General features: G+C 40.3%; 1 protein-coding gene across 1 annotated transcript in view; it reads right to left on the reverse strand.

The window, feature by feature from the left end:
* LOC116329202 (voltage-dependent T-type calcium channel subunit alpha-1I-like) overlaps positions 1 to 12,498 on the reverse strand; it is a 91,390-nt gene that overhangs the window by 59,205 nt on the left and 19,687 nt on the right. The window contains exon 4 of the mRNA XM_039611124.1: positions 8,114 to 8,273. Coding sequence (XP_039467058.1) covers positions 8,114 to 8,273 — 160 coding nt within the window. The remainder of the gene's footprint in view (positions 1 to 8,113; positions 8,274 to 12,498) is intronic.

Consider the following 12,498-nt stretch of genomic DNA (forward strand, 5'->3'; position numbering starts at 1 on the left):
TTTTAAATATCGTGACTGAAAATGCATCAAACTGTTTACAGGTGCTCAAAATTTCAGAACAGTAACGTTGTTCAAGGTGGTTTTAGGAAATCTTGAAACTGTGAGACTGTACAAGCCATGATGATGTGTATATGTTATGGGACAGTGGTGACACAGTTCAAGGGGGATATTGACACTGTCACAAGAAGTGTCTGTGTTATCACCACATTCACTCTGGTTCCCACAGAAACAGGCGCCTGGTGGTCTCTGAACGATCCTGATGGTATCTTGAAACAGCGAAACAGCAAATCTTCTTTCACATACTATATGACAATGGCACCGCTGCTCTCTGAAACCCATTATATCCTACGGTTTAAACTGCATCGTTTGCTGCTGCGTAGCAAATAGCAGCACAAGTAGCGCCATCCGGGGAGCACTCATATGTGCAGCGACCGTGGCGCGCTGTGACATATATTCTCACAACCAACAGAAATGAACAACGAGAGAGAAATTTACACATAAATATAGTAAAGAAAAAAAGACCATGAACAGGTGCAAAAATGTCACAGTACATCTATAGCGCAGCAGTCAAATTTCAAGGCCATTCACTTAACTTAGTGGTCAGGTGCCTTTTTATGTGAATGAGCCACATCGAGGCGACTATATATGAGAGATCACAGGTTCTACGCATGATGACGAACTAACATTCATTCATAAGCTCGCACTCTTATCTTGGCCAAGGATACTTTGACATGCAGACGATATTTAATGGCTTTAATGGTTATATATGGTTATTTAAAACAAATCAATTTTTTTTTTCCTTTTTTGATATTTTCATTAAAAAAAAAAAAATCTAGGCTTCATATCGTGGGTGAAACAGGATATTTCCATTGTGTGAGTAGTAGAGTTTTCTTCCTGCTTTCTGAAGCATTAAGTAAGTATTAAGCATTCATTGATTATGCGCTATATGTGCTTCCAATGCAGACCTGCAGTTCAAAATTTGGTATAGACAGTTTTTATGAAGGAGTTTCTGGAACTTGTTCAAAATTAACCTGACTGATAAGGTGAAGACATGAAATTTGACTGTTATATAATAATTAAACAGCATTTTTGAAGTTAAGACAGTTGATTCAATGACTATTTTACTGAACCTGAACATGGGAGCTTTGAAAAAAGGGTTATTGAAAACAAAACATGCCAAAACGATCCTTTTTAATTTGTAAATATTCATTTTGTTTTCATAAAAAAACCAGAAATAACATAATTTCAGTAATATTCCTCTGCCACTACACTCTTATGGAGACAGCACAAAACTGAGTGTGTTTGCAGATATTACAGCAAGTTGTACAAATATCATTAAAAAAAAGAATCCTGAGTTTTCCTTTATTTTACACTGAAATAAGATCCAAATACCTTAGCAGGCTACAAGGGTAGCATTAACCTTATTCCAAGGCTCTCTGGATAAATAATTGGTCTGGTCTTGACAAAGCAAAAATAACAAGTGAGGTTTGCTATTTGAAGCAGAGACAGCTCTGCACTGTTGCCCTGACTACCTTGCTAAAAACACGGACCTCATTTGACCGGGGCTGTGATAGGTGGAGATAATCATGCATCACTTTCTCAGATGCTCAGATGTTTTTAGAAATAGGATTTTAATGAGTGCCAAGAAGTCATGGAAGGGGAGCTCTGAAATGAATGTGTCCACTTACTGTTTGTTGTATGAATAGTAGCTTGTATTGTTGTCACCTTGTGTGTGTGTGTCATCACGGCAAAATGTGGTACTGAAGGCACCTATTGAAGTGGGAGCCACCTAAAAAAGCAGTACTTTGGTGGGTGTTTATATCTGCTTGTCTGTGTTTGCCAACATGACAGAATCACAACTATGCAGCCATCAAACTTTGCATATGTAGGAGTTAAAAAAGGGTTTTGGCAACAATGTAGTACTGATTACTTAGTACTTGTTGGCTGAAATGTCATCATGTTGACAGGCATTGCAGCTTATGTAATCCTATCTCTGTGTTCTTATTTAGAGAGCAAGATCGCTGCTCTTTCATTTTGTATTGATTAAGATTACTTTTGGATGTCCTGATAGAACCAGCTGTATAATTAGTAGTCCGAGACAGAGGCAACAAAAAAGACAATTAGACTGCGTGGCAAGTATCTGCTCATGCATGTACAATTATTACACATGTAAACTACATGCGCCATTACCCACTGGAAAGCGACTCTAATGAGTAGGAGAGTGTTATCTTTGGTTTCTGTCAGACTTAATGGTATTATTTCAAAATTGTGACTCTATTCAACTGTCACCATCTGAAGCACCTGATCATTTCCTGACATTTTTATCATACTTCTTAGGAAAGAGCAATGGCAAGTCTTCCCGATTGTCTTAATTTAAATAAAATCTTGGCTGTCATTGCAGTTTAGCGTGAATGTAGTTATTTTGAAAACGAGTGCCAAAGAAAGAGGAAAAATAAGTTGTTAATTTCAATCAAGTGACTAAAAGCAGAAAACCAGGGAATGCACCTGAAAGGGAGTGGATAATCATCCAGTTTAAAATTTAGGTAAGTTTAAAAAGCATTAACCCACTCAGGTTTTATTGCAGTTGCATGTGTTTTGACTTGGCTGTGGAGTAACTGAGGGCAGGGTGTGGACGCTCATGCAAAGATGTGGGTCTGAGAAGGATAAAAATAGTCCCTTTCCATCAGCAGATCAATTACTGAACAAACACATTCACTGTCTCCCGACCTATAGCGTTTACTCGCTGCTCCGTCTATATGCGTCACTTCAGTTTCCCTTTTTGCTTCTCTCATTTTACTCTTCTAACAGGAAAAGGTTAGCTAAACGCCAGCTGCATGCAATGCAGTCACAGTTGTTTTCTCACATGCAACCAGAGCATGCTATATGCACTGAGTAAAACCCAGCCATACGACCTTTCATTATCATTTTTCTGCCAGTAATTTATCTGCTTTATTTTTCAGGAATATTATTGGCATTTCTATAAATTCACCGGGTGGTTAAACAATGTGGAAAACATCTGTTAATTATAAGGAAATATGGAAAATTCCTTCTTTTCAACATCATGCTGTATTTTTCCTGATTTCTTTTCCATGTTCACAAGCCCTTTATGCTGTTTATTTCTTGTTTTTATGGTTTCTCTTTCTCAGTCTTTTGTATTTTCCCTCTGCCCTTCCTATAATCCTTTCTTCTCCCTTTAACAATCCCCTATTCCCAATCCTCTCTCATCCTGCTCTCTCCTCTTTAATTCTCTTGTCCTTGCCCTCTATCCTGCAGTCAATAGCAAGACAGATACTACTGACATATATGGCGACCGAATATCTCCTTTTAACCCCACCACAAACCACACACATGTGCACACGGCACACGCATGATCAATAGAAACAGTGGCCTTCCCACTGAGAGTCGCTTACAAAACATGCACTGATTGGGTGGCACAACAAAGTTTTAACTTATGCGCTGACACAGTGGCTTACAGTACCAGTAGAGTTAATACTCCACAACTGGGCGGAAAGGGACTTACAACAGAGGACATAGAGGAAAGAATGGAAAGAGTTTGTCAAAATAATTCAAATAGGTGTGTTGCTAACTGGATAAATACTTGAAAGCAAGAAAAGGAAGAAAAAGACACAGAGCCGCTGTCAGAGTAGTGAGGCATGAATGAAGTGTGTTGCCCCCCTGCTGGTGACTTGGCATTGCACAGCGTGGCACACGAAAACCTAGCATCACACTGAGAACACACCTGCCAATGCAGCGCGAGGTGGCGGGAAGGCTAAAGAGTAGCAGGAAAGAGTGACAGCTTACAGAAACTGAATTAAGTGCAACTGCGGGATACTGTGGTCATAAAAAATGTGGCAGACAAAGCCTAATCAGGTGAGGAGGTTTATACTACTTGCATGTGCGAAAAATCGTCTTGTCTCTCTGTGGCCATATGGCACAATATATCTGCTGTAGTTTGGAATCTTGGAGGCAATGACATCGTTTTTATTAAAAACAGCAGAAGATAATGGAATTTAATCAATGAAGGTGAGCAGGCTGATACGGGCTGAAATGCAAACACGTGCCGAGATTGTATGAATAAAGCTAAACAAATCACAAAGAAATGTAGAAATCAAAAGAGAAAAGGAGCAAAACAGTAAACTGAATGCTGCACTTGACTGCCCACTTCATTATAACCTCTCAAAGAATTAATATCAGACCTTTATTTAGCATAATAGTCCTTAAGCGCTTACACACTAAGACCTTTCTAATTAAACACTCAAGCACTCTGATCAACCTGAATAATATGTTAATACACCACTCTAAAAAAATATGCAAAATAATAGTTTGGTTTAAAAATAAGCAACACTCTGACTGCTAAAAATCTGCTGTTGCATAATCAGCAAATGTGTGGGAGTCAAGTGTGTACTGGCAAGTACAGCCATGGTAAAAGAAAATACACCCTTTGCCAATTCCAAAGTATTACATATCAGGAAATGATGAAAAATTATCTAGTTCTTACCAGATCTTAAATTTAGGCAAATGTGACATGAGATGAACATTAACATACTTATTTAACAAAGCAGAAGCAGAGTGTGAAAAATGATGTACAACCCAATATTAAAGTTTGTAGAACAACCTTGAGCAGCAATAACTCAAAGTATTTTTTTTCTTTATGACTTTATCACTTTGTCACATTGTTGTCGAATATTTTCAGGCTCATTTTTCTTTACCATGTTTTGATTCATTGAAGCTTGACTGGTCCATTGCAACAACTTGATCCTTTTCTCTTTCAGCCATTCTGTCGGAGAGCTGCTGCTATGATCGGGATCATTGTCATTTTTGCGTTACTCAATTTCAGCCAAGCTTTAGCTGTCAGACAGATGGCCTCACATTTGACCCTAGAATACTTTACTTGCTTAACGTCATGAGGTGTCTGTATTGATATAATTTAATCAAACATGGTGCCGTGTGTATATGTTATGGCCAAACATCTCCACTTTAATCTTGTCTTATCAAACTTCTGCTTTTATAGAGTTCACAGTTGTTGATGATCAGTTAATCAAGTGAGACATGACACTGGTAAATACTGTGCATTCATAACAAGAGACAATACAAAGAGACTCCATCTGGTATACATGACTTATCCCTTTAAGACCGACCGTAGAACCAAGTCCACCAGAGCTTATATTTATATTTTTAGGTGCTGTAGTGCCATTTTTGGGAGCATTTCAAGTTGCTATACATCAGTACAAACATTATGTCCCGAATTATAATAATATGTTTGCATTAAGTCCATAGTAACTACATAAATTGCAAAAAAAGTGCAATAAACTATAAAAAATTGAGAATCGTTTTTGTTTTGTTTTTTTTTACACATATTTCTAGTTAGAGAAATTTCAGAGGTATATCCCTCAAAACTGTTAATGCAAAAACGTTGCACAAAATAGTTTCTAACCACAGGAAATTCACTTTGAGTGTCTTCATAGTTTTGTTGTTGAGATACACCAATTTTTATGTACTGCAGGAAATGCAAATTTGCAAAAAAACAGCATGTGCATCAAAATAAACAATTTCTAACAGTGTAATTTGAGTTCTAAGCATCCCAGAAAATCCCATCCCAGAAACTATACAGAAAGGCATAAACTCAAACATTAATTTTAAAAACACCATCTAAATGCCCTATAGGAAAAAACTACATTTTCCGTGAAAGTGACGTCACTTCCGGTTTCGGCCAGGTAATGGCGGACATCAGATAGATCATGCTGACGTTTATTCCAACGTAGGAAGTGTTATGAACAGCTGATCAGATCGGCAAACGTGTTTCTGGAATATTATGTTTTTGTTGCTGCAAATGCTTTTGTCGCAATTTGCAAACCGTGACCGAGGACAAGCTGAATGGATAAGATGTAAGTACAACTCCTCCGGTTTCATATGCAAAAAAAATATTGTGCTAGTTTATGTGGTTGCAATTCTACTGGGCTTTAAAAATAATTATGCAAAACGGAGTGTGCCCGCTCTGACTGGCCATAAAGGGTTATATACTGTACAGGGAGTGCAGAATTATTAGGCAAGTTGTATTTTTGAGGAATAATTTTATTATTGAACAACAACCATGTTCTCAATGAACCCAAAAAACTCATTAATATCAAAGCTGAATGTTTTGGAATTAGTTTTTAGTTTGTTTTAGTTTTAGCTATTTTAGGGGATATCTGTGTGTGCAGGTGACTATTACTGTGCATAATTATTAGGCAACTTAACAAAAAAACAAATATATACCCATTTCAATTATTTATTTTACCAGTGAAACCAATATAACATCTCCACATTCACAAATATACATTTCTGACATTCAAAAACAAAACAAAAACAAATCAGCGACCAATATAGCCACCTTTCTTTGCAAGGACACTCAAAAGCCTGCCATCCATGGATTCTGTCAGTGTTTTGATCTGTTCACCATCAACATTGCGTGCAGCAGCAACCACAGCCTCCCAGACACTGTTCAGAGAGGTGTACTGTTTTCCCTCCTTGTAAATCTCACATTTGATGATGGACCACAGGTTCTCAATGGGGTTCAGATCAGGTGAACAAGGAGGCCATGTCATTAGTTTTTCTTCTTTTATACCCTTTCTTGCCAGCCACGCTGTGGAGTACTTGGACGCGTGTGATGGAGCATTGTCCTGCATGAAAATCATGTTTTTCTTGAAGGATGCAGACTTCTTCCTGTACCACTGCTTGAAGAAGGTGTCTTCCAGAAACTGGCAGTAGGACTGGGAGTTGAGCTTGACTCCATCCTCAACCCGAAAAAGGCCCCACAAGCTCATCTTTGATGATACCAGCCCAAACCAGTACTCCGCCTCCACCTTGCTGGCGTCTGAGTCGGACTGGAGCTCTCTGCCCTTTACCAATCCAGCCACGGGCCCATCCATCTGGCCCATCAAGACTCACTCTCATTTCATCAGTCCATAAAACCTTAGAAAAATCAGTCTTGAGATATTTCTTGGCCCAGTCTTGACGTTTCAGCTTGTGTGTCTTGTTCAGTGGTGGTCGTCTTTCAGCCTTTCTTACCTTGGCTATGTCTCTGAGTATTGCACACCTTGTGCTTTTGGGCACTCCAGTGATGTTGCAGCTCTGAAATATGGCCAAACTGGTGGCAAGTGGCATCTTGGCAGCTGCACGCTTGACTTTTCTCAGTTCATGGGCAGTTATTTAGCGCCTTGGTTTTTCCACACGCTTCTTGCGACCCTGTTGACTATTTTGAATGAAACGCTTGATTGTTCGATGATCACGCTTCAGAAGCTTTGCAATTTTAAGACTGCTGCATCCCTCTGCAAGATATCTCACTATTTTTGACTTTTCTGAGCCTGTCAAGTCCTTCTTTTGACCCATTTTGCCAAAGGAAAGGAAGTTGCCTAATAATTATGCACACCTGATATAGGGTGTTGATGTCATTAGACCACACCCCTTCTCATTACAGAGATGCACATCACCTAATATGCTTAATTGGTAGTAGGCTTTCGAGCCTATACAGCTTGGAGTAAGACAACATGCATGAAGAGGATGATGTGGACAAAATACTCATTTGCCTAATAATTCTGCACTCCCTGTATACCTTAGAACACACATCAAAAGTGTGTACCTAATACGCTGATGCCAGCATAAAAGAGGAAACCAAGAAAATGAAATCAAACACTGCTGATCACTGGTAAATGTCACTCACACAGCCATGGACACAGTGGGAGGTGCTGTCACACAGGGTCATGAATATTGAGGCGTGCAGCTGGGACCTAATCACCTTCTCAGCAGCAAAGTGGGACAACTACTGTTAGAGTTGCTTCCTAACTTGAAAGCAAAATGAAAAATGGAAAAGACACACTGTAGGAAAGATTTATGATAATGTATATAGTAAATTGAAATATTCATTTATCTTGTGTGAAAGCCATGAAATTGGGATTAATTTACTAGTATGTGTGAAATGGATTTTTCACAAGCATGGCTTGAAAGTAGAAAGCAATGCGGTTTGATGCTGGGCCAAATCACTGTCATATCTGTCATTAAGCAGATATGACAGTCCGGTTTCTTGACACTATACACACACAACCGTAAACACATGCAGATGCAAAGTTTAACTCACACAGTGAAGTTTTCCTCAGGGTAGCAACGGTTTCTCAGGAGCCCCGCCCACAGCTGCACCCCGATGATCCCGAAGATGAAGAAGACGAAGAAGCACAGCAACAGCACATTGCCCAGCATGGGTAGAGTGTCTAGCAGCAGGTTCACCAGGATACGCATACCTATGTAAAGCAGGAGATGAATTAAGCAGTAACAGATTATCACAGTCTTGCAGCACTGGTTAAAAAGGCATTTTATTCTTTGTATGGACGGTAGTTTGCATTGATAATCATCTGAAATGATAAAGAAAAGATACCCTTTGTCAATTCTAAGGGTTTACATATCACAACATAAAAATAACGTTCTAAAATTATTAAAATCCAAACTCAGATAAATAACTGTGCATAACATACTAGAGCAGGTCATGTTTTAGTTAACCAAAACTAAACCAAAGTCCAGAAGGAGTGTGTGAAAACTGTACATCCCATCTTTAAATATCTCATGAAAGTAATGTTTTTCTGTGTGAGTTTTTTACAACGTTGCTTCCGCTGATTGAGGTTACCGGCACAGATGCAGCTTTGCAAACCTAAGCTGTGCCGCATTTCTTTTTAGAGAGAAGAAACTTTCTTCTGCCAGCCCTTCCAAGCAAGCCATACTGGCTTTTCCTAATTATACTGTTGTGAACTTTAACATTTAACATGCCAACTTTGACCTGCAGAGTCTGAGATGTACGATTTTAGCAAATTCCCAGAGCATTGCATGACCTTGGGGCGAGACCATTTGACCATTTTTCTCTAAGATCATTGCTGATCTTTCCTCCTTTGCTTTCACACACCTAAATCCTCCAAACTAAACTGCCAAAACTTCTACTTCTATTGAGATGCTCACGATCACTTAATCAAATGCTTTTGGCTTAATTACCCATTCCTAAGTGTTTTCACACACCGCTTCTGCATTTTGGCATTAATGCATGTTTTTTTTTAAACTAAATAATGATATGTTGCAATATGCATGCACTGTCATCCATCTGAGGTTATATTTTTTTCTAATGTTATTTTTATTATGTTAATATATGCAAAACTTCATAATTTAATTGGAGATTACATATCGGAATTTCCGGAGCGAGACCACGACTCCAAACACGTTCCTTCCAGTTCTTATCTATATATGTTCCCCCAGTTCAACAAGCTTTTCATTCTCGTTTATGTGCCCCACCCAGCTTTCCCTTTTGAATTATTTAACTCCTTCACTTCTGTTTAGTACATGTGGATCTGTCAGGCCCGGGAGTCGCCGCCGCTTTCAGAACCATTTCCTGAAAGATCAAGAGCTTGAAAGGTTGCATATCAGTGACACAGCAGCGTAATCAGGCTACGCGAGGTCTTATTCATGATTAGACAAAACCTAATTGCAGAAATACAAGCGCGTCTCCTGTCGAACGATGATGACCTCATTCCCCATGGATTGGCCTGTCCTGCTGTGATGACACATTGAGACTGTGATTAGCGAAACATAATGACAGCTGATTGGACTAACGAGAGGGAGAGGTGAGACCCACTGATGAGATCACAGTGATCCCGCACTGACACCTGAGAGTGGTTTGCCTGTGTGTTGGTGTTACTACGAGCGTGACTGCCTGTGTGTATGTCTCTACTTATCTGATGGCGGGTGCATTAGTGTTTTTCGGTGGCATAGCGGGATTCGTGAATAACAACTCTGCAGTAGGTTAATGTGTCACAACAGTGCATCTAAACTGCCAACAGACTGAATGACAGGAGAGAAGCTGAGAGAGATGATGACGATAGCTTTACACAAAGACGCAAGCACCTGTAGCTTACCGATGACACAAACACAAAAAGATGCAAACACAAATGTTGGCACTGAAAACAAAATGTTGTCTTTAAAAATCTTTATAAATGTCCCCATTTCCAAAAGTTGTAATCATTATTATCACGATTTTTCAGAGCTTTATTACAGAGAACTAAGAAAAAGATGCAGGGATGTGTTGAAAATACACATGAAAATGCAGTGTATAGGCAAAAACACAGTTTGTACAATTCTAATGAGCTTGAAAGTCAATATTTGGTGTGACCACCTTTAATCTTCAACATAGCCTTGAACTTTCTTCAGAAAGCTTTCTTGTAATTTCTTTAAGTAGCATTCATGAATAGTTCTCCAGGTTTCTTGAAGGCTGTTCTGTTCTTAGTGATCATGATCCCATAGTGCTTCAATAATGTTGAGGTCCAGGCTCTGGGGAGGCCAACTGACAATAAATGAAAATGAAGCCATTGCTAATCAGATGTTTTCCAGATGGTACTGTATTTTCACGACCATAAGGCGCACATAAGTCTTAGATTTTCTTCAAAAAGTGTGGCGCGCCCTATAGTGCAGTGCGCCCTGTGTGTGTTGTTGTTGTAAGGAGGACATAGTAGAGAACACCATGAGAACGCTAAAGGGGGAAGTGTGGGCATTGATTGTATATAAAAGAACAGGTATGTGCGTTATGCAGAACATCGTTGTTTTAACAACCCTGAAAATGGCAAAGAGACACGCTTATGAAGCACAGTTTAAACTGAAGGCCATCAGCTACGCGGAGGAACATGGAAATCGAGCAGCCGCGAGAGAATTTAAGATTAATGAATCGATGGTTCGCAAGTGGAGGAAGCTGGAAAACGAGCTCCGACAGGTCAAGAAGACGCAGCTGAGTTTCCGCAGACATAAGGCGAGGTGGCTCGAGTTGGAGGAAAGACTTAAGCAGTGGATCATCGAGCAAAGAACGAGTGGGAGAAGTGTTTCGACGGTCACCATTCGACTAAAAGCAGTAACGCTAGCAGAAGAAATGAAAATCGAACATTTCCAAGGAGGCCCGTCTTGTTGCTTTCGTTTCATGAAATGGTGCCATTTTTCCATCCGGACCAGGACTACAGTAGCGCAGCAACTTCCAGCGGATTATAATGAAAAGCTGGCCATCTTCCGCTCCTACTGCAGCAAACACATCGCCGACAAACACATCCAGCCCAGCCACATCACTAACATGGACGAGGTGCCGCTCACTTTCAACATCCCGGTGAGTCACACTGTGGAGAAGAAGGGGACCAGCACGGTAGCGATACGCACAACGGGGCACGAAAAGTCTTCTTTTACTGTTGTGCTTGGCTGCCATGCTAATGGACAGAAACTGCCGCCTATGGTGATTTTTAAGAGAAAGACTTTGCCTAAAGAGAAGTTTCCAGCAGGAGTCATCATTAAGGCAAATGAAAAGGGCTGGATGGATGAGGAAATGATGAAAGAGTGGCTGAGGGAGGTGTATGTAAGGAGACCAGGTGGTTTTTTCCACGCATCACCATCACTGTTGATCTGTGACTCTATGCGTGCCCATCTCACAGCCGATGTGAAAAAACAAGTGAAGCAAATGAACTCTGAGCTTGCTGTCATTCTGGGAGGCCTGACAAAGGAACTCCAACTGCTGGACATCTGTGTGAACCGCCCGTTCAAAGTAAGGCTGCGAGCAGCGTGGGACCGATGGATGACCGATGGAGACCACAGTTTCACTAAGAGTGGAAGGCAGCGCCGGGCGAGTTACGCCACAATTTGCAAATGGATTGTAGATGCTTGGGCTAACATGTCTGCTGGCACTGTTGTTCGAGCTTTCGCAAAAGCCGGCATCATTTCCGAGGAGCTGCACGGCACGGAAAGTGACTCTGACAGTGAAGAAAGTGAACCTGGCATGTTTGATGGAGATTTAGCGCAGCTGTTCAATTCAGAAACAGAGGATGAGGACTTCGATGGGTTTGATTGATGACGATTACCGGTAAAAAAAATGTGAATACCAAACTCAGTTTTGCTCCTGCTCTATTTTTAAATACGCATACTTGTATGCTTGTGTGTGTTGTTGTTGTAAGGCGGACGTAGTAGAGGACACCATGAGAACGTTAAAGGGGGAAGTGTGGGCGTAGATTGTATGTAAAACCTACGCCCTATAATCAGGTGCGCCTTATGTGTGTGTTAAATACAGTAATGGCACACATAACTGAGACTGCGCCTTTTATTACGGTGCGTCTTATGGTCGTGAAAATACGGTAGTTAAAAAGAGCCCCCACCATCTTTTACAGAAGTCTGCAGACACTCACCCTTCGTACATATTGAAATTCAGATCCATCACTCCAGAAGTCCTGTTGCCATTTATGTTCAATCCAGTTCTTCTGTAATTTTCCACACATTAGCCTTTTCTTCCTGTTTTTCTTCCTTAAGAATGGCTTCTTGACAGCCGTCCATCCACTGAGACCATTTCTTATGGGGCTTATCCAAATCAGCTGTAGGGCATCAGTCAGGTCCATGTCAGGACTTTGCTGGATTGATTTCCTCTAATTCTCAAGTACACAAGCTTTTAGGGCTGACACTTTTTCTTTT

The sequence above is a fragment of the Oreochromis aureus genome, linkage group 4 (genome assembly GCF_013358895.1).
Source record: "Oreochromis aureus strain Israel breed Guangdong linkage group 4, ZZ_aureus, whole genome shotgun sequence".
NCBI classification, from domain to species: domain Eukaryota; kingdom Metazoa; phylum Chordata; class Actinopteri; order Cichliformes; family Cichlidae; genus Oreochromis; species Oreochromis aureus.